Source organism: Physeter macrocephalus, chromosome 18, assembly GCF_002837175.3.
Source record: "Physeter macrocephalus isolate SW-GA chromosome 18, ASM283717v5, whole genome shotgun sequence".
Lineage (NCBI taxonomy): Eukaryota > Metazoa > Chordata > Mammalia > Artiodactyla > Physeteridae > Physeter > Physeter macrocephalus.
This window is the reverse complement of record NC_041231.1, coordinates 83011438-83038796: the sequence shown is the minus strand read 5'-3', so window position 1 is coordinate 83038796 and position 27359 is coordinate 83011438. Positions and strand designations below refer to the sequence as shown.

Below are 27359 nucleotides of genomic sequence, written 5' to 3'. Positions count from 1 at the left end.
TCTCATTTTATTGATTTGAGTCCTCTCCCTCTTTTTCTTAATGAGTCTGGGTAATGGTTTATCAATTTTGTTTATCTTCTCAAAGAACCAGCTTTCAGTTTTATTGATCTTTGCTATTATTTTGTTTGTTTCTATTTCATTTATTTCTGCTCTGATCTTTATGATTTCTTTCCTTCTATTAACTTTGGGTTTTGTTTGTTCTTCTTTTCTAGTCCATTTAGGTGTAAGGTTAGATTGTTTGTTTGAGATTTTTCTTGTTTCTTGAAGTAGGATTGTATTGCTATAAACTTCCCTCTTAGAACTGCTTTTGCTGCATCCCATAGGTTATGGATCATCGTGTTTACATTGTCTTTTGTCTCTAGGTATTTTTTTATTTCCTCTTTGATTTCTTCAGTGATCTCTTGGTTATTTAGTAACATATTGTTTAGCCTCCATGTGTTTGTGTTTTAACATTTTTTTCCCTGTAATTTATTTCTAATATCATAGTGCTGTGGTCAGAAACGATGCTTGATATGATTTCAATTTTCTTATATTTACTGAGGCTTGACTTGTGACTCAAGATGTGATCTGTCCTGGAGAAGGTTCTGTGTGCACTTGAGAAGATAGTGTAATCTGCCGATTTTGGATGGAATGTCCCATAAATATCAATTAAATCTGTCTGGTCTATTGTGTCATTTAAAGCTTGTGTTTCCTTGTAATTTTCTGTTTGGATGATCTGTCCATTGGTGTAAGTGAGGTGTTAAAGAGGTGTTAAAGTCCCCCACTTTTATTGTGTTACTGTCAATTTCCTCTTTTATACCTGTTAGCAGTTGCCTTATATTTTGAGGTGCTCCTATGTTGGGTATATATGTATATATATATATATACAATTGTTATATCTTCTTCTTGGATTGATCCCTTGATCATTATGTAGTGTCCTTCCTTGTCTCTTGCAACATTGTTTATTTTAAGTCTATTTTATCTGATATGATTATTGCTACTCCAGCTTTCTTTTGATTTCCATTTGCATGGAATATCTTTTTCCATCCCCTCACTTTCGGTCTGTATGTATCCCTAGGTCTGAAGTGGGTCTGTTGTAGACAGAATGTACATGGGTCTTGTTTTTGTATCCATTCAGTGAACCTGTGTCTTTTGGTTAGAGCATTTAAGCCATTCATGTTTAAGGTAATTACCAATATGTATGTTCCTATTACCATTTTCTTAATTGTTTTGGATTTGTTATTGTAGGTCCTTTCCTTCTCTTGTGTTTTCCACTTAGAGAAGTTCCTTTAGCATTTGTTGTAGAGCCAGTTTGGTGGTGCTGAATTCTCTTAGCTTTTACTTTTCTGTAAAGCTTTGGATTTCTCCATCGAATCTGAATGAGATCCTTGCCGTGCATAGAGTAATCTTGGTTGTAGGTTCTTCCCTTTCATCACTTTAAGTATATCATGCCCTCCCTTCTGGCCTGTAGAGTTTCTGCTGAGAAATCAGCTGTTAACCTTATGGGAGTGCCCTTGTATGTTATTTGTCATTTTTCCCTTGCTGCTTTCAATAATTTTTCTTTGTCTTTAATTTTTGCCAGTTTGATTATTATGTGTCTCTGCATGTTTCTCCTTGCGTTTTTCCTGTATGGGACTCTCTGTGCTTCCTGGTCTTGGGTGGCTATTTCCTTTCCCATGTTAGGAAAGTTTTCGACTATAATCCTTCAATTATTTTCTTGGGTCCTTTCTCTCTCTCTTCTTCTGGGACCCCTATAATGCAAATGTTGTTGTGTTTAATTATGTCCCAGAGGTCTTTAGGCTGTCTTAATTTCTTTTCATTCTTTTTTCTTTATTCTGTTCAGCAGCAGTGAATTCCACTATTCTGTCTTCCAGGCCACTTATCTGTTCTTCTGCCTCAGTTATTCTCCTATTGATTCCTTCTAGTGTATTTTTCATTTCAGTTATTGTGTTGTTCATCTCTGTTTGTTTGTTCTTTAATTCTTCTAGGTCTTTGTTAAACATTTCTTGCATCTTCTCGATCTTTGCCTCCATTCTTTTTCCAAGGTCCTTGATCATCTTCACTATCATTATTCTGAATTCTTTTTGTGGAAGGTTGCCTATCTCTACTTCATTTAGTTGTTTTTCTGCGGTTTTATCTTGTTCCTTCATCTGATGCATATCCCTCTACCTTTTCATCTTGTCTATCTTTCTGTGAATGTGGTTTTTGTTCCACAAGCTGCTGGATTGTAGTTCTTCTTGCTTCTGCTGTCTGCCCTCTTCCAGTTACTTCTTACTCTACCCTGGCTTTGAGTCTAAGCTCATTCACATGCCTCCTATAAAATATGTACCTTGCCATACTGCATACATTACCCATACCCAGTTCCTTACTTACACTCCATACCTTATCATATCCCATACCTACTCCTCTACTATACCTTACTCAGCCTCCATACTTTACTGTGCCCCACTCCTGACACATACTCCCCCCAATTCTTCATTGGTTTCCTCTCTGTTATCCCAAGGATATCATCACTGTGTAGCTTAGAATCATATTGGATCATGCAAAATGAATGAGGCATGAAACCATTTGTTATTTTCCTCCATTAACACCAACTCATGCTCAAGCCAACTGACTCCCCTGGATCAGTATAGTCACCGTTGTCCTCTTTGGGAGATTCAATGAGAGTGTATGAAGAATGGGCTGAGGTCATCTTATATGCACATGCTTTTGTGCGTGTGTGTGAGTGTCATGAAATAGGAAAAAAATCTTGTGTCATTTTCTTTGTAGAATGCCCACATCACCAAACACCCTATTTCAATGATTGAAAGTATCTCTTGAAGCCATCATGAAATATTTCTCCTTAACTTAAGAAAGAATGGAAGCAAAACCATTTGGCATGGATTACCTAACTTATTCTAAGTATTTCCTGCAGAAAAATAAATTAACAATAACAAAACCCGGTCTATATGTCTAGCCTAAATCTGTTGTTCTGCAGTTCAACTTCATGTTCTTTTGTCTCAGTAAATCCTCTTCAGTTCAAAAAAAAAAAAAAAGTCTATAACCAAAAGTGGGTTTATATACACAAAGACAATTATTTTAGGGTCCTTCAGATCCTTTGATATTTAGCTATAGATCCTAGTTGTAGAAAAAATGTGTTTTTAATACTAAAAAAATAAACTCTCAACATTAATGATGTAACAGTTTGCTAGTGTGGATAGCTGAGGGTAAGAGGGATAGTTTTGGGGGTGAAAAGTATTTTAGAAACCCTATGCCCTACAGAATCACATTCAAGTAGCATTCCCTGATAAAGCATGTCATCAGCTTCAATCTTGTGTGAAGCCCAACACCCCATCTCCTCCCAGGTTCCCTCAGCCAGGACCAGGTTGATCAGGGAGCCTGTCAATGACATTTGTCTATTTTACAATTACCATTCCAGAGATATAATGAACCCCGGAGAAATGTACTGTACTTGACAACAAACTGCCTCAGCTTTGGGGCACATATGCTTCAAAGCTGAGAATATCGTAGATATATATGGGAATCTTTGTAGAGATCTCTGAGGCAAGCTGGTATTTTACACAAAAGCAAACCCATTTGGAGCTAAAGTACTCTCCATTAGGCAGTTTGGCGGCTGTTCTATGAGGCAGACTCACTGTGCTTGCCGGACACATTTCGATTAAATGCTGCTTTGTATTCCTCCAAAGATGGGAACAATAAGAACGTTTGTCAAAGGGAAAACTGTAGCAAATGATTTCATGTTGAACATCTGTACTCTGCAGTTCATTGACCATAATTTTGATGCATATAGTTTTTAAAGAGTATAAATGGCATTTGTCTTGGTGCCTCTCATTTATCTGAGTCTTGGCTTATTTATTTCCATTTTTTTCTGGCATTTTATTTATTTTGGTACTCTGAAGAGATGAAGGAAGAGATGTTTCTGAAAAAGGAAATTTTAGTTAGCTCTGCAAAATTGATGAAGAAAGACAATGTTTTCCCAAAAAGGATTGAGCAATTGAATTGAGAAATAAAACACTATGCATATTCTATCTTTATGATACCTTTCAGCCTTAAAGATCTCAAACAAATTTTTAAACTTTAGGACCACTCTCCTATCTCATTGTCCGTCATACCAATCATAGTGGCATTTCCAGAGTGAAGTGGAGCAGCTGTTAATTAGCAAAGTAATTTGAGGATAGTGGAGTCAGAAGACTAATTAAAGGCATTGTGAATGGGATCCAGAGCTAAGTTTCCTTCTTTTACTTTATAAATGGACGACCTATTGTTAGAAGATGTCAGCTTTCCTTTTTGCATTTTATTCAGGGAAACCATAACCCAGACGATCCAACTTGCTGAACAGGGTAGCCTTTATCACTCCTGATTTGATGCATTGCTGTGGTCCTGATCTTTTGGCCTAACTCTGTCACTGCATAAACCACAGATCCCTTGAAGAGAAGAGAGGCAGAGTCTAGAAACTGACCACCTAGAAAGAGAATAGACTTTCTTTCTTGAGAGACATTTAAATAGTCAGTATATAATAGTGGCTAAGAATACAAACTTTGAAAACAGGCAGATTTGATCTATAACCCCCTCACCACGTAATTTAACCTTTCCTGAGTCTATTTCTTAATCTCTAGAATATTGGTAATAGTATATTTTATAGGGTTGTGTAGTTTACGTACAATGATGAATATAAAGCACAACGTCTGGCATACTAAGCTTTCAATATATGTTGGCTATTGCTATTATTCTATCTTGGATTATTTGGTTCCAAGATTTGTCTAAGAGAAGCCTGATGGATTTAGTAACCTCTTCAATTAAATTTTTTTTTCTATATTGTCCATTTGCCTCTCTACAGGGAAGACTTGAAGAAATCGCTCTTGTGTAGGTAACTAACATTCACTTTTTGGTTTTGTGTTTATTTGTAGGATGTACTCAGGCAGAAACTCAAGATGGTTATGTGAGGTTCTCCAACTTGGCAGTTTTGATCTCTGGGTCAAATTGGCACTTTATTTTTACTGTCACTTTCCCTCCAGGTAATTTCAGCACAGTGTGTTTTTATTATCTTTTCCTTTTTAAAAAAAAATATAACCCCTTCTCCTTTATAATGGGACTAGCTTCTATCATGAATAAGAAGTCGTAGTTTAGAGAAAAAATTCCCTTGGTTGTATCATTAAGGTGTGAGAAGCAAGAACACATGTAGAAATTAAGCCTCATGAGAATCATGGTAAGCAAGAATCCAAATGTACATTTCCCTCTAGTATTAAAATTTACTTTGTTCTATTTTTTTTCTATGGCATTTGATAAAATTTGGTTGGGTATTAATTTAAGAATTTTAATTTATAAGAAGGGGAGTCCTGGGGTATCAAGTATTATGAAATCTTATCCTTCACTCCTGCCCTCCTCATCCATTGCCCCACCCCCACCTTTAAAATGATGACTATACCCATTCAAAATCCTGGTACTTTAGAAGTGTAGGTATAAGGTGTGTGTAAATTGCTTATATGATCCAGTTCTTCTTGACAAAACATTAAAGAGAAACCTTCTCCCTTCGGAAGTATTCTTGACAAATTTTGCTTTATTAGAGTGTAATACTATTCAATAACTTTGTAGTAAATAATATGTTACTTAAACTTCAAAGTCAGATGAGCTTATGAAAAATACTACTCTCCCATTTCCATGATGAGTAGAGTCCAGGCTGCACCCTACAGAGGAGTGGCGAGAGTCCAGTTTTGGACATCCTTTTTATAAAGGATTGAACTCTGATAGAGACACAGAATTACCACTTGAAAAAAGTGATTTAAATATTGCATCCAATATTGTAATTTACCAGAAAAAAACCCACCTCACCTAAGAGAACATCTGAAAGAATTCTAAAAATACTAACATCACGTTTGAACTGAAAGGTAGATAATTATAATCAATTATTAATTTGAGTCAGGGAAATTAGTCTGGTACTTAAGACATGCAGTTGTGGAAAGTAGTTAATGCACAGCTGTGATAATGCAAAGTTTTAAAAAATACACTAGAACAATCATGAGTGGATTTAAGCTGCTTAGATATTGGAAATGGCAAAGGAAATTAAATGTTTTGATGTGAGGTGTCTGAAGCCCAACAACAAATATTTAATTAAGGCCAGGTATTAGTTCTCCTTCATGAAACTTAAATTCAAACCACAAGTATACTTTTCAAAAAGTTAAAAATATGGCTCTCATGAAAATATATAATGAGTATTTGTCAACAAGTTACTTTACTCTTTAATGAGGGAACCAGGAGGATGGCAAGGTTTATAGCCTGGAAAGGACTGCTTTGAAATCAGTTTGCTAAATTGGATACAGGGCAATCAAACTCTAATCTTTGAGTTGCATGTCTACAAATATCACTTACATTCTTACTGGATGAAAATCACTTGCAGCTTACCAGTCTTCTACAAATTCACAAGACTGGACCCCTAAATATTGAATATTAAGTCAAACAAAAGTGTGTTCCAGAGAATTTGAAAAACCTTGGATGGGCTTGTTCGAAAATGCTCCACTATGATATTGTTAAGATCTGTAATCATTATTTTTCTCTCAGTTCCAAGTTTTGGACAATTTTCTTCACAAAGGGAATATCATCTGGGGTCAGGTAGTATTATTCTTTTAATACCTAAGACGTTGTCCTGATGTAAGCACAGATTCATGAAGAAGAATGTTCAGCGCCTTGACCATGGGATTCCCAAGGATATATTTTGAAGGGTAACACATGCAGAGCTGGATATTTTGGTCCTGATTTGTTGCATATTTAAAAGACCATTGCCCTCCAGTTTCCTCAGTGGTTAACTAAGCCTAAATACTTCATCAAGTTTATTTTAAGACATAAGTTATACAACCGAATGTAAACTATAGTGTAGACAGAAGCTTCTCAGTGACAGTGTGATTTTGAGCTGGCCCTGGTGTTCACATTTACTGGACTACTGCCTCCTTTAATTTCCACCTTCAGCTTGTAAAGTCCCCTAAATGAGGAATCGTCTTGAGAAGTTTTCCTTTAGAATTTTCCTTAAATTATTCTTCGTAATTTTCAAGACTAACTCTATGAGGTGAGGCTCTGTTTAAGTGAGAAGAGAAAAGATGGAGGAGAAATAGAAAACATCAGAAGGCCTGCACTTCTGTGACCCCATAGCCACATGTTCATTGCCAGTACAGACCCTGAGAGTGACTCCTCGTTTCCAGGTGTATCAATGTCTAAGGCTGGAATTATTTGGGAAGGCAGCTCTCATCCTCACATTGATAGGCCACTCAATGACATTTCTCCTTTTTAATAAGCTCCAAAAGAATAGCTGTGACAAGCATTGATTCATGGGACTGTAATCGTTGCTTCATCCCTGAATCAAGCAGAAGACTTGTAATCGTTTTCATTATTTTCCCTCTTCTCCCTTAGAGAGAGGAACACATCATTATTCCTATTTTACTATTTTTTTGTCTCATTATTTATTCATTTTTCTTAAAACTGAAGAAAAAGGACAGAATTCAACATCTGCTTAATGCCCAGAGATGGCAGATAATGGCAGATGTGATTCCTGATTTTATTTAGATCATGGAAGTTGGCAATCTGTCTTTCTAAAGTTTCCAAGATTGTCCATGTCTTTATGTTTTTAAGTGGAAATAGATGTCACTTTAATCAATGTTTCATTAATCACTGCATACAAAGACATACATTTCTTCAGGTCCGTAGATACACCAAAGACATAATTAAGGACTTAGTTCATTAAATATATATGTATATGTATATATAGATATACATATACATATATAAAATTTATTTTCTACTGAGATACAATTGACATAACATTGCATAAGCTTAAAGTGTACAACATGGTGGTTTGATGTATTTATATATTGCCATATGATTATCCCTGTAGTGTTAGCTAAGACCTATATCACATCACATAATTATCACATCACATATTTATCATTCTTTTTTGTGGTGAGAACAATTAAGACCTAGTCTCTTAGCAACTTTGAAGTTTATTATACAGTATCATTAACTATAATCGCTATGCTATTTTGGAAATATAGAAATTGAGGAACTGAGAAGTTACATAGGTCTAACCAAGTATGTATGGAATCCTCATAAGTCTTTATAACATGTGGACTAATCCAGCTCATTTATCTGTTTCTGAACTTCCTGAGACACTGTCAAGAGGGCAGGGTGTCTGTAAGTTTGTTCTACCGACTTCCCACCCAGCCTTTCCACATGCATTGTCATTACCATGGTCTAGGCTGTGGTTTCTCTAACCATTTCCTGGAGCCATGGGACTCTTAGGGAGTTCTCCAGGGCCGCTGGGCTGAGACAGGATGCACCCTGCCACCCAACCCAGAAAAACTCAACTGCAGTGGCCGTTTCTGAGTCTGGAATATTCCTCCTCCCTAACTTCTCATGGCTCACTCACCAGTTCATCCAGGTTTCTTTTCAAATGTCACCTCCTCAGAGAGCCCTTTTCTGCCTCACTCTGTCTACACCACAGTCTCAACCCTGCTCCCCTCCCCAGCCATTCTCTGACTTCTGCATGGCACTCATCACTCCCTAGCGTCAGAGTATCTGTGTATTTGCTTGTTTGTCTATTGCCTGCCTGCTCTGTCCCCCATTAGAACCTAAGTCCCAGAAGGGACAGGAATTCTACTTAGTTTAGCGTTACATCCTCAGGGTGTTAAAAAAAAAAAACAAAAACAAATAAGTATTTGTTTATGAATAAGTGAGTATACTGAGATTCTGCCTAAGATTACATTTAAATAATGTTCTGCTGCTAAATATATTTAAAAACTGGTGGTCTTCACCCTTAGACTCAGGTTAATGCTCCAGGCTTATAAACCTTAGGCCTGACTTCAGCCTCTCTGTCATTATTTGTGTTCTAAACACTTCCATGGCTTGATCTTCTATATCCCAGGTGGCTCATGCCACTTCTCAGGTCAGAATTTCTCCATCTGTGACACCTCATTGCCTTCAGAATGTTGTCAAGGGCCTTTTGGCTTTTGACATTTAATGCCCACCAAAATTTGCCTCACATGCTTTCCTGCACTGATTCCTAGTATTTCCTGGCAGTACTCTTTTCAACATCGATTGCTTTTTTTCTCTTTTCTGTCTTTATTTGCTCAACCTTCAAATCCCCATCTAGATACTCTCTCCTCTGGGAAGCTTTCCCCAATCACATTGCTAGAAAATAACCTTCCAAAGCAATTGATTTGCATTATTCTGGTGGCATGGGTCACATTCTGATTTGTGTGGAAAATATTTGTATGTGTATCTTATTTCCTTTATTAGCTTGTAAATATCTTAAGAATGAGAACAGTAACTGATCTACCTGGTGAAGTAAACAATCACTGAGCAGTTATTGGAAAATGGATAAAAGAATAAAGAATTTTGTTTTTAATTCTGTGAATCCCTAGTAAAATCCATACCCCTGTCTCTGGGCTAGAGTTAGCTTATTCAGTTGCCCATAAAAAACAACTAATTGATAACAAACAAGCCAAATATGGCTCAAGGATAAGATGTACCCACAGGAGAAGCATTTCTAGATAATTTTGTTATAGTAACTTTGGGACCGAGTCAGCCAGGAGTCAAGAGACTGGAGCTCTAACTGTGACTTCCAGTCAAATTGTCAGGTTCAGCGCAAGGAAAGAACAGCAAAGAAAACATGGTGTTTCCTTGAGTAGAGAAAATACAAACTCTGCTTTTGTCTGAATTATTCAGATGAAAGCAGAGATTTGGGGTTTGTTTGTTTTGAATGACCTACTCAAAAATGCTGGTTATAACTAACTTATGATCACAGGCGTGTGTTTTTTTTGACTTTAAATTTTTGTCTTGAGATATAATTGACATATGATAAGCTATACATATTTAAAGCATACAGTTAGATAAGCTTTGATGAATCTATACTTCCATGAAACCATCCCCACAGTTAAGATAATGAACGTATCTATCATTCCCAAAATTAGAGGCAAAGTTTTTAAATTTTTATTTTTTGAAATAACATACAGTAAAAATGATGTTTTTTTAGGTGGGTCATTTTATAAATTCAAAGATATATATAGATTCATGTAATCACCACCACAATCAGGATACAGAACATTTCCCAGAAGTCTCCCTTATGCTGTTCCTCTGTCCTCACATCCTCCCACTAATCCCTGCAACCACTGATCTGTTCTCCATCTCTATAATTTTGTCTTTTCTAAAACGTCATATGAATGGAATCATATTATATGTACCCCTTAGAGATGGGCTTTCCTCACTCAGCATAATGCTTTGGATGTTCATCTCAGTTGTTACAGATTATTAATAGTTTCCTCCCTCCCTCCCTCTATTCTCCTTCCTCTCCTCCTTATCCTCCTCTCCACTCCTTTTTCTTTTACTCTTTCTCTCTTTGGCTGAGTCTTACTCCATTGCCTGAAAAAAACAGTTGGTTTATTCATTCATCTGTTGAAGAACATTTGGATTGTTTCCGGGTTTTGGTGGTTACTGAGGTGCTACAAACATGTGTGTACAGGTTTTTGTGTGTATAGACAGGGTTTGTTTGTTTGTTTGTTTTGTTTTGTTGCTTTTTTAGATTCTTTTTTACCTTGTTTCAAAAACATTAATGGAGTGAGAACCAAATTTCTCAGTCTACAAAACAGGGAGGAGTTTGAGACGAGTTCTTAGAAAGATGTGCTATCTGAAGGGAACGGCCATTCCGCCCCTTCATCCATAGCCACGGTGGCTCTATCCATCTATCCCTGCTCTACCCCTAGTTTTCCAGATAACAAAATCCTTGTGGACCTTAGAAATTCTCTTGGTTCCATAGTAGGAGTCCCTGTGCCCTTGTTTTGATGTGTTACATGTTGTAGTTGAAATGAGTTACATATGTCATAGCAAGTAGTTTCACGCAATCTGGAGTCTGGAGTGCTTCTGTTCTAATTAGTGGAACATGAGAGTGAAGCTACAGCTTTGCACTGGTGGAGAAAAAAGGTCTGAAAATAGGAGAGCATTGGAAGAATTCCCCATCATAATGGACAGAAGTGGAAAGAACAATCATATTATTGTTGGAATCTTGAAATTCTTTAGAAACATGAGTCTTGGATTTATTATTGACTCATACATTGAATCGTCTAATTCAATAAATATTTATTGAATCACATATGTGCCAGGTACTATTGTAACCATATCTTTTCCACAATATTTTATATTAGCATCTTATTAATATGCTATTGTTATTATTTTGGTTTTTTTTGTTTTTTTTTTAACAGGGGTCAATTTTACAGTTCGCTCCAGGCTGTTTGCTGTCTTACCTGCAACTCCATCCGAGCGGCCCACCATCATCCTGGCTGCTTCCCTGTGCTCAGGGGTCTCGTGGCTGGCTCTGTGCTGCCTCGTATGCTGTTGGTTTAAGAAAAGCAAAAGCAGAAGTATGTAATTTTTTTTTAATAAAAATATCTGAAGGAAATACCATCATGTATGATATATTAACTATTCTTTTTCTTCCCCCAAAGAGACATTTTTATGAGCCTCTGTAACATATCAAACCACATGGAGCCAAATTACTCAACTCATGCAGTAGAGACAAGGATTGTCTAATTCTAAATAATAATAATAGCAATAATAATATCAGCTCTTATTTTTTGAATACTCACTATGGATAGGATTCTAAGTACTTTAGAGATGTGAATTCATTCAATTCTCACAACAACTCTATGAAGTAGGTACTAAGTACTACATCTGTGTTTCAGGGGTGGAGCCTGAAGCTCAGAAAGGCTAAGTGACTTGCCCAAGGTCTCATCACCAGGATTCAACTGGGTAGTTTGGTTCTCTCCATATCTGACTCTCTAAAACACTGTGCCCTACAGCCCAGGTGACCCTCCAAAAGGAGAGTTCAATAAAGGGAGAATGTCCTCTGCTTTTTCAGAAGAAGGAAGAGAGTGCTTGGTGTATTTTTTTTTTTTTTCGCTAGGAGCATAGAAATTGTGTTCTTAGGCATTTTCCCAGAAGCTGATCTTTTTCTTTCTTTCTTTTTTTTCGGGGCGGGGGGCGGAGGGTGGAGACATGGATGAAACACTTTGAAATTAGGAGATACTAGGAAACCAAAGTGATAAGGAAGAGTGAGAATAAAAGAGGTGAAATGAGGAGAGGAAAAGAGAGAAAGTGAAAAATTAAGAAAGGAAAGAGGAGGTAGCATGGTGCCACCACTAGACAGTTCACTATGCTTGGATTTCTGAGAGATGCTGAGGGATGGAAGCTCCACTAGATGCTCTTTAGTTTGAACCAAGCTTCAGCCTGGTCTCTCCCTCCCTCCCTGGCATCATCAGGCTTCACAGACTTAAAGAAAACTCAAGGATCCCTTGTCTTTCTCAAGAAGAATGGGATCTCATCCTGGGTTGTTGCCTGTGATTTGTTGAATCACGGGTTTTGGTCTTTGTTTTAAAATCTAAAAATCTGTGTGTGTGTGTGTGTGTGTGTGTGTGTGTGTGTGTGTGAGTAGTGCTTTCTGGTTTGAAAGTAAAGACCTTTCATAATTTTTAATCTCATGGTTCGTGAAGTAGGTGATTTAATTCTCATCCTCCATTTTATAGCTAAACCTCCCAGCCATGGAGGGACTGTCCTCTAAGCTCGCTCACCCCATCTCTTCTCTTTTGTTCACCCAACTCTAGAGGAAGCTTCCTCCTGAGTTACTAACGTTATCAGTTATCTCAGTGTCCGCTTTTTGCTTTTTCAACCTTTCAATATCTTTGGACACATTTCCCTGTATTTAATTTCCATATTTTCTTGACTGGACACAGACTTCTAACTTTCTTTTAAAAAATCTAAAGAGATTAGGAGGAACTTCATGGAAAAATACATAGTAATTAGTTCTGTACGAGTAATTTCTATTTCCCTCTTTATATCTTTCTGTATTTTTCATATTGCTATAATTAGCATTTATTACTTTAGAATCAGAGAGGATATTGTTCCCCATCTTCCTCCTAGAAAGTGATTCTCTGATGCAGTTGTACAGACTAGAGCAGCACTTTACAAAATTTTGATCTCAGGATCTCATCACACTTTCAGTAATTATCGAAATCCCCAAAGAGCTTTCGTCACTGTGTGTTCTATCTCTCAGTATTTCCAAATTAGAAGTTAAGAGAGAACATGTAAAGCTTATTTATGAATTTATTTTAAAGTACAAATAAGACATGCTTATATGTTAATATAACATATTTTTAATTTAAAAACTATGTTTTAAAAATATATAGTGAAAAGAATGACATTTTTTATAAACCTCTTTAATGTCTGCCTGAAAATAAGTCAGCTGGATTCTCTTAGCAGCTTCTGCATTCAGTCTGTTGCAATGTATTGTTTTGGCTGAAGTATATGAAGAAAATCTAGCCTTACTCAGATACATAGTAGAAAAAGGAGGAGTATTAATAACCTTTACAGATATTGTAGACATTCTTCTTTGATACTGCACCCAAACTGGACAAGAGGAAGTTACTTAAAGGTACATCTCAATGTACATTTTGTATTCTGTTACATGAAAATGCACCAGTCTACATTGTACTTTGAATGGAGAATTTGCCCATGCGTGATTTTGAAACATTATGCTTTGGCCATTTAGGAAATGTTGTTACACTGAGTTATGCAGGTCTACAAAATGCTGATATATTTCCTTCTATAATTTTTTTTAAAAATCACGTTAATATCAACAGAATTAGAAATCTGTGAAGATTATGGTAGTTGATAAAAATTTTCTAAAGTTCTAAAATTTCCCATCTGAGCTTGATTTATATCACTGGCAACAAATACTGTCAATCGTTTCTTTGAAGTTACAGGCTCACTTCATTTACTTAAAAAAAAATCTCCCAAGTACCAAAGTATGAATAACGATAATTTGTCTTTCAATCATTCTTTCAAGTTCTTTCAACGTAAAAATGGTGTCCTGTGAAAAAAATCAACTATTTCAGCTCAAAACTCAATCACAAAAGTGCCTTTCCTTGAGAAAATCATCATATGTCTTGGCATGGCATTATCTGACATCATATTACAATTTATTTATTTTTTCTTCTGCCATCCAAACTAGAATAAAAGCTCTATAAGGGCAGACCTGGTCTTTCATACTTATCATTGGCTTTCCAGTGCCTAGAACAATGCCTGGCATGAAGAATGTAAATGTATTTTTATTAATATATTTAATGAATAAATGAATAGGAGAGAAGGCATCACTCTAGTCAAGAGCAGACTGAAGATATAAAGTCTTCAATCAAAAGCACACAGCTGTATGAGCTCTGTGGATTGCAGCAATGCCAATTTCCTAGTTTTGACGTCATACTGCAGTTATACAAGTTGTTGGAAGAGTAGAGAAAAGGCTGGGTGAGGGTGCATGGGTCATCCCTATACATTTCTTCTGACACTTTCTGTGAATCTATAATTATTTCAAAATGAAATGTTTTTTAAAAGTATTAGTAACATTGCAGCTCTGGTCAACAGAAAGATAACACGAACCACCAAAGTGAGACACTTAGTGTCATTTTCTAGCAGCCATTTAACCTTAAATATCAAGATAATACTTCAACATGTAATGGATATAAAAATATTAGATATCTTACATTTTTGAAAAATCAGATGTGTATTTTACACTTACAGGACATCTCTTTTCGAGCTAGTCACCTTTCACATGTTCAGTAACCACATGTGGTGGTAACTATGTCGGATGGTAGTTTTACACCTCAATGTTGTGGTCAGTATATGGGATTTTATTTCATTATTCCTTAAGCTCTGAGACTATTAAATGCATTCTACTGCATGTATATCACAATAATTTTGGGGGAGTGGAGAAGGGAAATATCCTAACACTTAGGGCCCATTTATAATAAAAATGTCACTTTATTCTAAAAAAAGCCAATGTATTTTTTCATTCATACAGAAATAAAAAGTGAAGAGATTTCTGAATCCCAGACTAATGATCAAAAGAATCATAGCCACGTCTCACCCAAACGCCAAGAATCACAAGTAGAGACTGAAAAAGAAGGCACCATGATGGCAGAAGGTAAGCTTGGACAATGGGATGATTCCCACAAGAGAAACAAACCCATTGTGTGTGAACTGTAGCCTCCCGCTGGCTGCCAGTTTCTGAATCAGTTCAATTTATAGCCCCTTCTTTAGCCTTTGTTACTTCTTCTCAAGGAAATTATACCCCAGCATAAGAACACACAAGTCCAGCTGATTCACTCAGCTACTAACCAATTATTCGAGTTGACATTTATATATATTTTTTCTTACTAGAAGATTACGGGTTTAACATTCGAATTCGTTATATAGAGGAAAGAAAAACCAGAGTATAGGCATATAATCTTTCCCTTAGCTAGTGCAAAGCTGCCAGTTTGGCAACATAATTGAATCTGGGAAAGAAGAGAATGGAGTTGCCAAATACCAACTATGCAAAATAGATTGAATGCAGAACCCTCAAGAAATAAGTCAGCTTTGTTAAGCTCTGCTTTGTTGTTTAGTTTTACTTTTTGAAAAAGGTATTATTTGCCTACGTTGTACATGATGCCAGATGATTTTGCTTGTTATATTGTTAAATTGTCATTAGAGTTGCTGCCAAGCAGAGAAAAGATAAGCATTTATCGCAGACCAATGTTTTGTCCTTCTAAGGACACAGAAATTACAAAGACAATGGGCAGAACACAAGATGGATTTGCCAAGTACAAGTATGGTGTATGAAAAATATTCATGAAACTTCCATGGATCTGAAATATTTTGAAACATATGCTCTAAATAGGAGAATATTCCTTTCCCCCCTAAATAATAGCCAATTATCATGATATTTTCTGCTTAAAAAGGAATCCAAATCTTACCAGTTCTGAGTGGATGTTTCACCAAACCATAGCAGTCCGAAGTTGTTCTGCCTCTAATGAGTTTAATGAACTCTGGTGACTGTGTGTATCTGTGTATCAGTTTGTTTGCCTGTTTGGATTTTTTCCCACAGAGTTAATGAGGGTTTTGTTTTGTTTTTTAAGTTTCCCATCAAATTAGCCATCCATACTCCATTCACCTCCTGGACCTGCATCAAAAAGTAGTAGGGGGGCTTCCCTGGTGGCGCAGTGGTTGAGAGTCCACCTGCCGATGCAGGGCACACGGGTTCGTGCCCCGGTCCGGGAAGATCCCACATGCCGCGGAGCGGCTGGGCCCGTGAGCCGTGGCCGCTGAGCCTGCGCGTCCGGAGCCTGTGCTCCGCAACGGGAGAGGCCACAACAGTGAGAGGCCCACGTACCGCAAAAAAAAGAAAAAAGTAGTAGGGAATGTGAGTGGGTGGGGGTGTGAAGGATGAAGATAGAGAGAAGGGGGCAGGAAATCTTTCTAGATTCCATCTAACACCACTTTGACTTTGGTTACAAGAAGCTTCTTGTCCATATTATGGCATGCAAATTCAGGACAGGTGTTTGAAAATGGTCCTCTGAACCCAGCTCTGTGAAGAAGGGCATATTCAACTGCATTTTCCAGCAAACAGCAGGAGTGATGCTAATCTTTCCCCTAATCTAATATGGCCATTTACATGACTCTCAGTTTCCCCGGCTTAAATTAACTACATTACACAGTCCACAATGCCTGGATGTTTTATTAAGGGACATTTTTTATGTGGGAGCTTATTAATAAATTATCAGGAATGAAGCAAGAGACAGGGCTCCTGTGGAAGAGTTTAGATTGAAGAGATGGAAGAATGAAAGAGGCCATTTTATTAGGACATCCAAGTGAAAAATAGAAGGATGTGTGATCCAAATCCTCCCCTGGGCCTCAGAGCGGATTTGTTTTCTTATCTTCTAAGCTTTGTCCGAATCTTAAGAGCATTGTTTCCAAGGGAAGTAATGAGGCATCTCTTGCTTTTCTTTGGAGATTATTACCAGCTACAAAACATCTAATTATTGTTAGCTTTAAATAAATTAGGTTTTATTTTATTATTACCATGGCAATCTAGTTTCCTTTTCCTTCTGTGTTTTTAAACTTGTGGCATTTGCTGATCAAGCGATTGGCTGTCTCTCTCATAAGCACTCTGCAGGCATCACCATCACATATTTAGCTGGTGGAATCAAGCATTTCCACCGTCCAGTAGATTCAGACTGTAAATTCATCACGTTATGGCTTTTAGCTAAAATTGTATGTATGCAACAGGGAAGGGAGTAAGGCATGTATCCCTTGTGTTTTACTTTTACCAGGGTTTTTGACATAGGGAGCATCTGAGCTAGCTTTTAAAATTCACATCTGCTTTTGTCACTTTGCTACTCAGAAGATTTAATGAATTACCAGCCTCAGTTAGAGAGGCAGGAGAATGTGACCGTTAAGAGCGTGAAACTCGGGTGTCAGCAAGACTGGGTTTAATCCTGATTCCCTTGTTGACTTACTTCGTGGCCTCCAGCAAGTCCACAGTCCTGTCTGTGCCTTTCGGTTTCCTCATCAGGAAGATTGTCCTAATAATATTGCCCACACTCAGATGTTGTGATGCTGATTGAGTTAATGTCACTCGAGAGTGCGGGAAGATTCCTGGCGTATTGTATGTGCTGTGTATGTGTTATTTATTGTTGGTCTTTCTTGTTACTTAGGACTCAACGCCCTCCAAGACCTGACTCCACCCTGTCTTCCTCCTCCTACTCTGGGTTTCATCTTCTTGCCCCGTCCTCACTCTCACCTGTTAAAACCTCCTCAAGCTTTTCAGCACCAGCTGCTATGCCCTTTTTTTCCATAAAATCTTCTCTAATCCTCCCCACCTCAATGAAAATGAATATTTTCCTCTTTGGGGTTCCAAAAATACTGAAATCATACCTCCATAGTAGCACTTAACGGTTTTTGGAATTTGTCATATAAAGATGGCTCTCTGTTCCCACAGGCCAATGGTTCTTAACTAGGGGCAATTTTGTCTCCCAAGTAGGGTGACCACGTCATCCTGGCTTCCCTAGAACTTTCGCAGTTTTAAAAATGAAAGCCTTGTGTCTCAGTAGCTCCCTCAGTCTCAGACAAATTGGGACATTTGATAATCCTACCTCCAGCGGATCCTTGCATTGTCTGGAGACATTTTTGTTGTCACAGCTTGAGGGAGGGGGATGCTCCTAGCATCTAGTGAGAAGACATCACCCCCACCACAAAGATGATCTGGCTCAAGATGTCAGTAATTCCAAGGTTGAGAAATCCTGGCAGAAGCGATTACTCGTCTTTGTAACATTTAGGTGAGAGATTGCTGGAATTACAATGAATGAACTTAAATTTTATCTTCCAATACATATTAAATAAGTATTTATTTATTTCCTGAATCTTTTTGTACCTTATAAGGTCCTCTCTGTATAGTTACAAAGAGATGATATTGGGCTACCTATCCTTTATGAATTTCTAATATGATTGGGACACAAGAATAATATTTTGGGGAAAATGAAAGAACAATTCCAGGCAATAAACAATTAAGTGTGAAGCAATCACAACAAACAATATGTATTTGAAGAATTTGAAGAGGGGAGAGAATGCCAAAGGAGAGAAAGAATGCCATTATCCTAAGCTACATGTTTAGTGCTTCCAGCTCCCAAATCATATCACACGGTTTCAAATCCCATTTGCTAAGGGCTTAATTGTGTACTTTGCACAAACTCACGTTCACAGAAGAGCAGGGAAGGAGCCCTGCTTTGCTCTGCTGAAACTCAGTTTTGTACCATTCCTTCTCCACTGTTCCCTTATTCCCCTTATTTGGTTAATATCCCCCAAATCTCCCAGGCTAGACACCTCAGAGTTACCTTTAACTGCTAGTCTCCGGTTACCACCCTGCCCCCTTGCTTGCTAGGTTTTATCAATTCCACCTCTGTTGTGTCTTGGTTTTCATCTCGCACCCTCCATTTCCCAGATATATCTTCAGTTCAGCCTCAGTTAACACACTCCTTATAGATGTTCTTCCTTCACTCTTTCTCTTTTCCCACCAGGACAGTATTCCCTGTACACAGAGAATAAGACTCTCGGTTTCAAGATACCCTTCTATAATGTACCCACAGATCTAAAGTTTCCATTCTTTCCAATCCCAGATCAAATACTTTTTCTCTTTTTTTCAAAATCTTTTATCTAGAAGGAATAGTCCCCTTCTGTCAACTTTTGTGACACCTCCCTTTTATTCATTTAGCACCTTTTATATGTAATATAATTATTTGTTTTTATCTTGTCCAGATTCTTCTGTTTAAATTCTGTATCTTTTCTAATCCCAGCAGCACCTTTACCAGAGGGTGTTAGGACATGAGACCATTGATCACCATTGTTGAGTAAATGGTGAAGGTAGAAATGAAATGAGCCTTTCTCCTTTCCCTCTCCCCTTTCCAGAGACCCCTGGATGCCAGCAGTTCCTACAACTGCTGACCAAAAAAGAACGGCTACTCATCTCATCTAAAAGAGATGGAGAAATTTTATCCTGGTTCATAAGATTAACAACAGGACAATGGCCACACATCTTTTGGGTCCTAACAATGGGCAAAAAGCGACAACTTCCTTCCAGGCGATGCTGTCTGCTGGCCACCTGAGCTTCCTCTCCCAGTTTCCTGGGGGCTGCCTTTGTCTTTGCAGGACAGCTACTGCTGGAGATCTCAGTGCTGCCTTCTCCAAATCGTACCCTGATCTGTGTCTGGCTACTGGTCACTATTGTGTGTGTGTATGTGAAATACATGCCCCGAATGTTGGGAATGAAAGACTAACATGTGAAAAAGGGCTCCATACCATGCAAGTGTGACCATAAACATTAACTTTGTGGATTTCTTATCTCTACCACATTTGAATTCTACTGACTGTATATGCTGTGTGTTGTGAATGTAAAATAAAAAAGACTGTCAATTTACCTTTCTGTAAGTACAAATCTATAGGAATGACAGGGAGAGGAGAAGAGAGGGCTGGCCTCAAGACGTCTGGAAACAGTGAAGAGCAAAACAGTTTAGAACAAGAAATTATCCCAAGTTCCCAAGAAAGTAAAACTATATTTGGAAGTTATTAATAAATAGCATGTCCATTCCATATAATAAAAAGATATGAACATCTTCTAATTTAAAGACATAAATAAAATCTATCACTTACTCCTTAAGGAAACTTTAAAATAAAATAACCAGGAATAAATAAGATGCCTGGTAAATAAGATGGAGAGTTCCAATACTATTTGCAACCGAGATCCAATATTACCTTTAACAACGGAATATTAGAAGAATTCCTACTTAAATGAGGATAAAACACAGGGCTCATTCTTACCATAATTTTATAACATATATTTTGGAATTGGAAGAAACAAAGTCAGATATAAAACAAAATTTAGAGGACAATTTTGGAGAAAATATATGATGATTTGCAGATGATTATTTAATGATAACTTAAAGATTCAACCACTAACTGCTATAATTTATAAATAACTTGAGTAACTTACTCAAATATAATGTCAATCTACGCAAAAATCATATTGTATAAGCCAATGGTATACAGTTAGGAAAGACAAAGAAATACACATTAGTGACAAAGAATATGCTGCCTTGGAGAAAAAATCTAAACAAGAGATATGTGGGACTTACATAAAAAATAAACTATATTTTATTGAATAGTTTAAAGAGAAGACTTGATACATAGGGAATTACAACATGTTTCTAATTAGGTTGACTAATATCGCAAAGACCTCAGTTATTTCTATATTAACTTCAGTTTAACACAATTCCAATTATTTTATACAGGAGTAGAACAGCATAAGATGATTCTAAAATTCTTCAGAAACTATAGATCAGTACTAGAAAACTAATTTTTTACAGGAAATTGGTTTTTTTGGCAGTGGGAAAAGGTAGTTCAACCAGAGATAATATTTATGTCACTATTCTTCAGACAATGTGATACTGACACAAGAATATATGAGCACATTATGAGAAATAATCTCAATTAGGTATAGATATAGATATTAGATATAGAAATGTAATATGTGATGGAGATAATAAAAATAAAGGAAAACACAAGCATTAGTCTATAAATGGGGCTGTAAATTTGACTATTTAGAACATTTATTAATCTAGATTCACACTTCAAAAAATATACCAAAGTAAACTGTAGATAGATTAATGAGTTAAATTAGGTTTACTAAAACATAGCCATTGCTAGAGTATTACAAACATTATAAAGTGGAGATTACTTATGATATGTGGGATTAAAGGCATTTTTTCTTTATCTTCTAAAAATTTTCATACTTCCTGATTTGCCATACATTGCTTATTAAAAATAAATAATAATTTTTCCTTTAAAGGAACAAATAATCTAGAAAGGACATTGGTGATAGTATTTATAATATTTATCCTTAATATTAATTAATACTTACCAATTAATAATGAATAATTTAATGTTATTTATTAATTATGTACATGTCTTCTGCAATATGTGGGCAGGACTGTGCCCTTATTGACAAATGAGAAACCAAAGTGGAGTCCATTCTTTATGCTGGTTGATCAGCCATCTATCTTGCTGCTTTAGATCCTATTTAGGCTTCAAAATAGAGGTCATTATACTGGGTCTTCTGTACTGAATCCAGGTCATCCAACACTAAATGCAGCACATGGAGATTATGCTATGAAAATATAAAGAGTGGGAGTGGGGTGGGGAGAGGGGAGATTCATTGTTAATTATCCCATTGCAAAAGAAACCAATACGTGAAATAAGTCAGACAGAGAAAGACAAATACTGTCTTTGATATCACAAATATTGTGATATCACTTATATGTGGAATCTAAAAAATACAACAAACTAGTGAATGAAACAAAAAAGAAACAGACTCACAGATATAGAGAACAAACTACTGGTTACCAGTGGGGAGTGGAGGGCAATAAAGGGGTGGGGAAGGAGGAGGTACAAACTATTGGGAGTGAATGAAACAAAAAAGAAGCAGAAAAAAAAAAGAAATGACTACTACCCACACAAATTTTTAAAATCGTAGCTCAGCATATTTCTTGCCCAAGAAAGTTCTGGAAGGCAAAAGAGATCAAGGTTACCTGGAAAAGTTTCTCTGACTGTGGATGAACCTGGATGGACCCCAAACCACGGAGTCTTCCTTTTCATAGAGAAAGGATCTGTGTTCCCATATTTTACCCCATTCTTCCTGAAACTTGATCAAACCCACAAGTGGGACTCTGAGATAATGTGGAGGAGCAATGTGAAATGCTATCTTTCCATTTTAATGGGGACTCACCGATGAGGTGGAGGTGGAAAGGAGGCATGCCGTTTCATATGATTTGATACGCACTATTCTTCCTTCCCTAAAACCCAAATATTCAGCTGAATGCCTTAGGACACATATCTGCTATAAATTCATTTTTTTATCTCATTTGTCTGAGATCTAAGCTTCCTGTGGAGGTCCAAGATCAAAGGATCGGATTCCTTCTGATGTCGGTGCTGACATATAATGTGTGCTGACTTAGTTCTGTCTATAACCTCACAGTGGGAAGTGGCCAGCCCCCCTCTGCACCTTTACTCAGTGCACTCTCATTTCAGCTGGGGAGTCTGTCAGCTATGTTGCTGATTGGAGCTGCCATGTAAATAATTCATGGGAGATTTTTAAATGGTTTTGGGCCTGTAGAGGAAAGCTACACTCGTGTTAGTCTTTTATGAATAGACGCAGACCTGAAAAACAAGGGAGAATAGATTTCCAAAGACGGTCTCTCAAAAACAGGATAACAATATCTTCAATGGATTGAAAATAGGTGACTTGTAGTGTTTGATTCCCCTTACATGAGATGGTATTGGTTGTACCAAGGGATAAAAATTCAAAGCCCTTTTTCCTTTTTAAACTTTGCTTCTATCTGACAGTTGATTATTCTTGTTATTTGGTTATTTGCTGATCTTGATAGACTATATCTTTTTCTCCTGGTGGGAGCGGTAATTATAGAGATGACACCAAGCTCAATACTTGGCATAGGATTGGGCTTAACAGAGGGACAAGGTTAACGGCAAAAAAAGTTCCTTCCCTGAAGGAACTCAAAGTCCTAAGAGGAAGATGAGACTGTCATACAAGGAAAGGTGTCCAATAATAGAAAGAGTTGTCCAAGTCAAATGAGAAACTCCAGCCAACAAGTATTGAGGCACAAATCAATGTAGTTTGAGCTGTCAAGGAACAGTTCTGGCAGGATTTAAAGATCCCATAAGTGAGACTAGGATAACCTGAAAGCTCTAAGCAAGAGAGTTATCCCATAGTTAGAGGACCATGGCAGATACATGCTAGGCAAAAGGACTGTGGAAGAAGAGAGAGAAGATATGGATAAGGTGGGCTTCGTAGAATATTAATTGACACATCATCAAAACTATATAAACAACATGATTACTTTGTCTTGTTTTACTGCTCCAAATTAAAAGTGTGTTATATATATTTTATATATAGAGAGAGTACTCATATTTATATTATGTTGCTATTACCTTCTTTCTTCCTCACCTCAGCTCCCATTCATTGTTAGATTAAATTGAGGTGGGAAATTGTTACCCTTTGCCTCAATACTGTCTCTTACACCATGATATAGACATGATGACTGTCTCCTAACACAAGCCAAGATGGGTCTCAGTAAAGTAAGAGAGGAGCATAATACACAGGTTCATAAATTAACATCTACCTTGTATATAAAACTATACATGTACAAAAAGTTCACTGTCAGTCGCTGTTAGACTGAGGACCAAGTCCTGAGAGCAGGTGAGGGGATTAAGAAGAGACGGGGTCAGGAGGGTGGTGTACAAGCACACACACACTTTATTTCTCGTCAAACTTGTTTTTATATATTGCAGTAGACAATATATGTTTTTGTTAAAATCACCAAACCGAATCATCAGGCAGTATTTCCTCAATGTTGAAATTATAGTACAAAACATTCTGCGAACCAGGATATAAACATGCGTGAGAGCAGACTGTGACTACGGAACATGCCGAGTACAAACTACTGTTAGAGAAACCGCAAGCAACGTCACGGGCTAAGGCTCATTATCTTCTCTAATAACTCTTTCGGGTCCTGTCAAGAATTAAGCAGGACTTTGCCATGCTTTAAGTTGCAAGGACTGTGTCAGCTTGCAGCTGGTTCCCGACAGTTCACATTATGCATTTGGTGGTGAGATATGAGATAAGCAGGGATGGGAAACGTCATGCCCCACTCTCATGCATGTATCCAGCCAGACGTTCTTCTTAACTCCCCACTGCTATCTTAACTTTATACAGTATTGTGTGTTTCTCATAGTACAGACTCTGGAGCCACAAATCTTGACCTCTGTAATGTAAGTAAGATCTGCCATTCCTTTATATGTTGTCTTGAAAAGTTACTTAATCTCTCTGTATCTCAATGGCCTCCCTTCTAAGAGGGAGATAATATTAGCACTTACTTCACAGAGTGCTGGTAAGGATTAAATTATATATATGTATATATATATGTGTATATATTTTTTATATATATATATATAAATTGGTGGCCAGAATGTGATAATTGCTATAATTGCTATATAAGTGTTACTTTAAATGATTATTATCCTTTCTCTCTTCAAAGAACACATACTGGAATGTAAAAGGATGAGTATCATTAACAGAATAATTTTGAATTTCCTTTAATTTGTTTAAAAACAATAATAAAATTATTTAAAAAGTTGAACTATAGCATTTTATTGTTTGTAAAAATAGATTGATACATACCTCAACACTCAATGAATTATGAGGACGAGACATTTATGAGTTAGGAAATATTTTCTGAAGGAAGTGAGAAATTTGGGGAGGTGAGTAAAAGAAGGCAGAGAGTTTTGAAAGACAGCATGGAAAAAATATTTCAGGCCTAGGGTGTGTTTTCTTATAGGTTGGTAATTATATATACACACTCATATGAATGTGTGTTTATTTATATATTTTTCTCTGCATATGTTTATATTTATGTTTTTGTAAAATCAAAAATATTTAAATGATGAATGTGGCATAAAAGCCAAAAGTATTAATAAGACTTGTTTTTAGAGCTCACATTTCTAGATACAAGTGTGAGTTAACCCACTTGGTAAGGTCTGACTCTGGCCTTATTTTCATATTTAAGCTGCCATGCTTACAATGAAAAATCCTGATTGACTTATCAACATCATAAAAGTTTTTTTCTGGGAAGCTATATTATCAAATTTGTGTTAGACAGTTATTATTAATTATCAGTTGGGTTTAGGATATCGTGTTTTTCTCTTTTTTCGAAAAAGTATGTATTCCCAAAGATATTTGGAAATCGATAAGGTGATATAACTCAATCTTTAATTATTTGGAGATATCTTTTCAGGAATGCTAAATACGCAAAATGTGTGATCAGCTGATTGAGAACAAAGTCTATTTCTTCTCCTCCTTCTTTTCTCTCACAGATTTGAGGATGAAGGTCATGCTGGGCAAGCTGAGCCAGCTCCCCCATCAGTCACTGAATGGTGTGTCCAGAAGGAAGGTGAGCCGCCGTGCAGTCCAAGAGGAAGGTGGCAGCCAAGAAGAGGCCGAGGCCGCTTTGCCTGCTCCCAGTATTACCAGTGTCGCATCACACAGGAGCACCTGCGCTTTGGGCTCTCCTGCTCAGCAGGTGTACCTGCAGGAGACTGGGAGCTGGAAGGAGGCCCAGGAGCAGGTGCTCCGATACCAGCTGTCAGGCCAAGATCAGCTGCTGCTGCCCTGCCCAGACCTCAGACGAGAGACGCAGCGATTGCAGGGCCGGAGTCGCCTGGGCCAGGAGCATGTCAGCCTGGGGCTGTCCCAGGAGAAGCCAGCCTCCTGCGGTGCCACCGAGGCGTTCTGCCTCCATTCAGTGCGTCCGGAGGCTGTTCAGGAGCAGCTGTGATCAAGGAGTAGTGAGGGCATTTGAAAGTCATAATGTTCAAAATATATCTGGATCATGATGAGCAGGGGAGATGAGGCCTGACCAGTCTGGACACTAAGAAGGGAGAATATGGACTCTGAATTCTCTGTTTTCAACTTTAAAATGGAAGACAGTCATATAAATGGATGTACATTGAAATGGTATCTGATACATCTTTTGTATTTATCACGAATCCTAGTCCAATGTCAGGCAAATAATAGGTTCCCAAATACTAGATAATTTTTTACTTGTTTTTAGCTTAAGCTGGTTATCTTTCTGACTTCCCAATTTTAATAACGGTGTAATGCTGATTCATACCAGTAGGGGGTGGTATTAAGCTTCCTCTAGGATGATCACCCACAAAGCTTTGTGCTTCTCTTATTGAAGGGATCATGAAAAAGTCTGGTCTGCTACAGCTATTTCTTCAGTGTTAAAGCAAAACATTTCTTTTTCCTATGGGAATATTTGAAGGACAGGAGAAGACCCCGCTCCCTGGTCTGTCAGCCTTAACTTCCAACCACAGGGCAACCACCTGGTTTTTCACAAGATGATTTTATTTCATGGCTTGAATTCAATCATTATTAGGAGCCCACAGTTGAGCAAACATACCAAGCTTGCACCTCATGAGTACTGACACATGGAAATTGAGATTCTCGTGGGCTTTGCTGAGATTTTAGTTAAGGAAAAAATATAAAAATAGCAAGTTTGGGTAAGGAAATTGTCCATGGACCACAGTTATATTTTTCAATAGTTCTTTCTGTTAATAACTGAGTCAAATTTACAAGTGGAAAAAAACTGTATTGGGAGACTAGAGATGACCAAGTGGCCAAGTGGATTATCAGCTAACTTAATTATTAGAGAACTAACTGCTTTTTGGAGAAGATAGTGCATGGGAGAGATTACATCATATGCAGCCTCTCTAGGCTGTGTGCTAGGGGTTCAGATGGAGACCAGAGCAGAGGGTTAGCTATGCTGATAAGTTGAGTAAGGATATGAAAGGCAGTTTCACCCAATTCACACATTTGCAGAGGGCCCATCTGTGTCCAAACTAACTGATACTTTAAGCAGCCTGTGTCCTTGGCTGTGGATCCAGAAGGTCTTATGCACCAAGGGAGTAAAGCCAAGACCGCAAAGGTGAAGAAAATATCTAGAAAGAACTTGTTCTGAGCTTTTCTCTAAATCGAAACTAGGATTTTTCAATCTCTGAAAGATGAAGGGGCTGTCCTATGTTTGAATTAGAGCAGAGGAAGGAAACACACTCTTCCACGGCAGAATTCTAAACAATGATGTCCTGGAATTAGCCCCGGAGGAGTTATTAATGGCAGAAAGTCATCATCTGAGGGCATCAGCAGAAAAGTATGCCTCACTCTACCATGAGCTGGCAGGGAAGTTCTCGGCCCCTGTGTCCATTCTTTAGGTGTCTTGCAGACCTCTCAGATCTTAAAGCTGCCCCTGAAAGGAGGTAGGCAGTCTTCTCTGTGACACTGTGTTGGATTCTCAGGGTCCTCAGAGAGCTGTGATCTTTCACTACAAAAACATTTCAGAACTTAAGTCTTTTGAGGA

General features: G+C 37.5%; 1 protein-coding gene across 1 annotated transcript in view; it reads left to right on the top strand.

Annotated features, from left to right (window-relative positions):
* PKHD1 (PKHD1 ciliary IPT domain containing fibrocystin/polyductin) overlaps positions 1–25778 on the top strand; it is a 429330-nt gene extending 403552 nt beyond the window's left edge. Inside the window, exons 63-66 of the mRNA XM_024121891.1 lie at positions 4887–4994; positions 11217–11375; positions 14864–14986; positions 25318–25778. Of these exons, the coding sequence (XP_023977659.1) occupies positions 4887–4994; positions 11217–11375; positions 14864–14986; positions 25318–25778 (851 nt within the window). The remainder of the gene's footprint in view (positions 1–4886; positions 4995–11216; positions 11376–14863; positions 14987–25317) is intronic.
* Positions 25779–27359: the final 1581 nt, after the last annotated feature.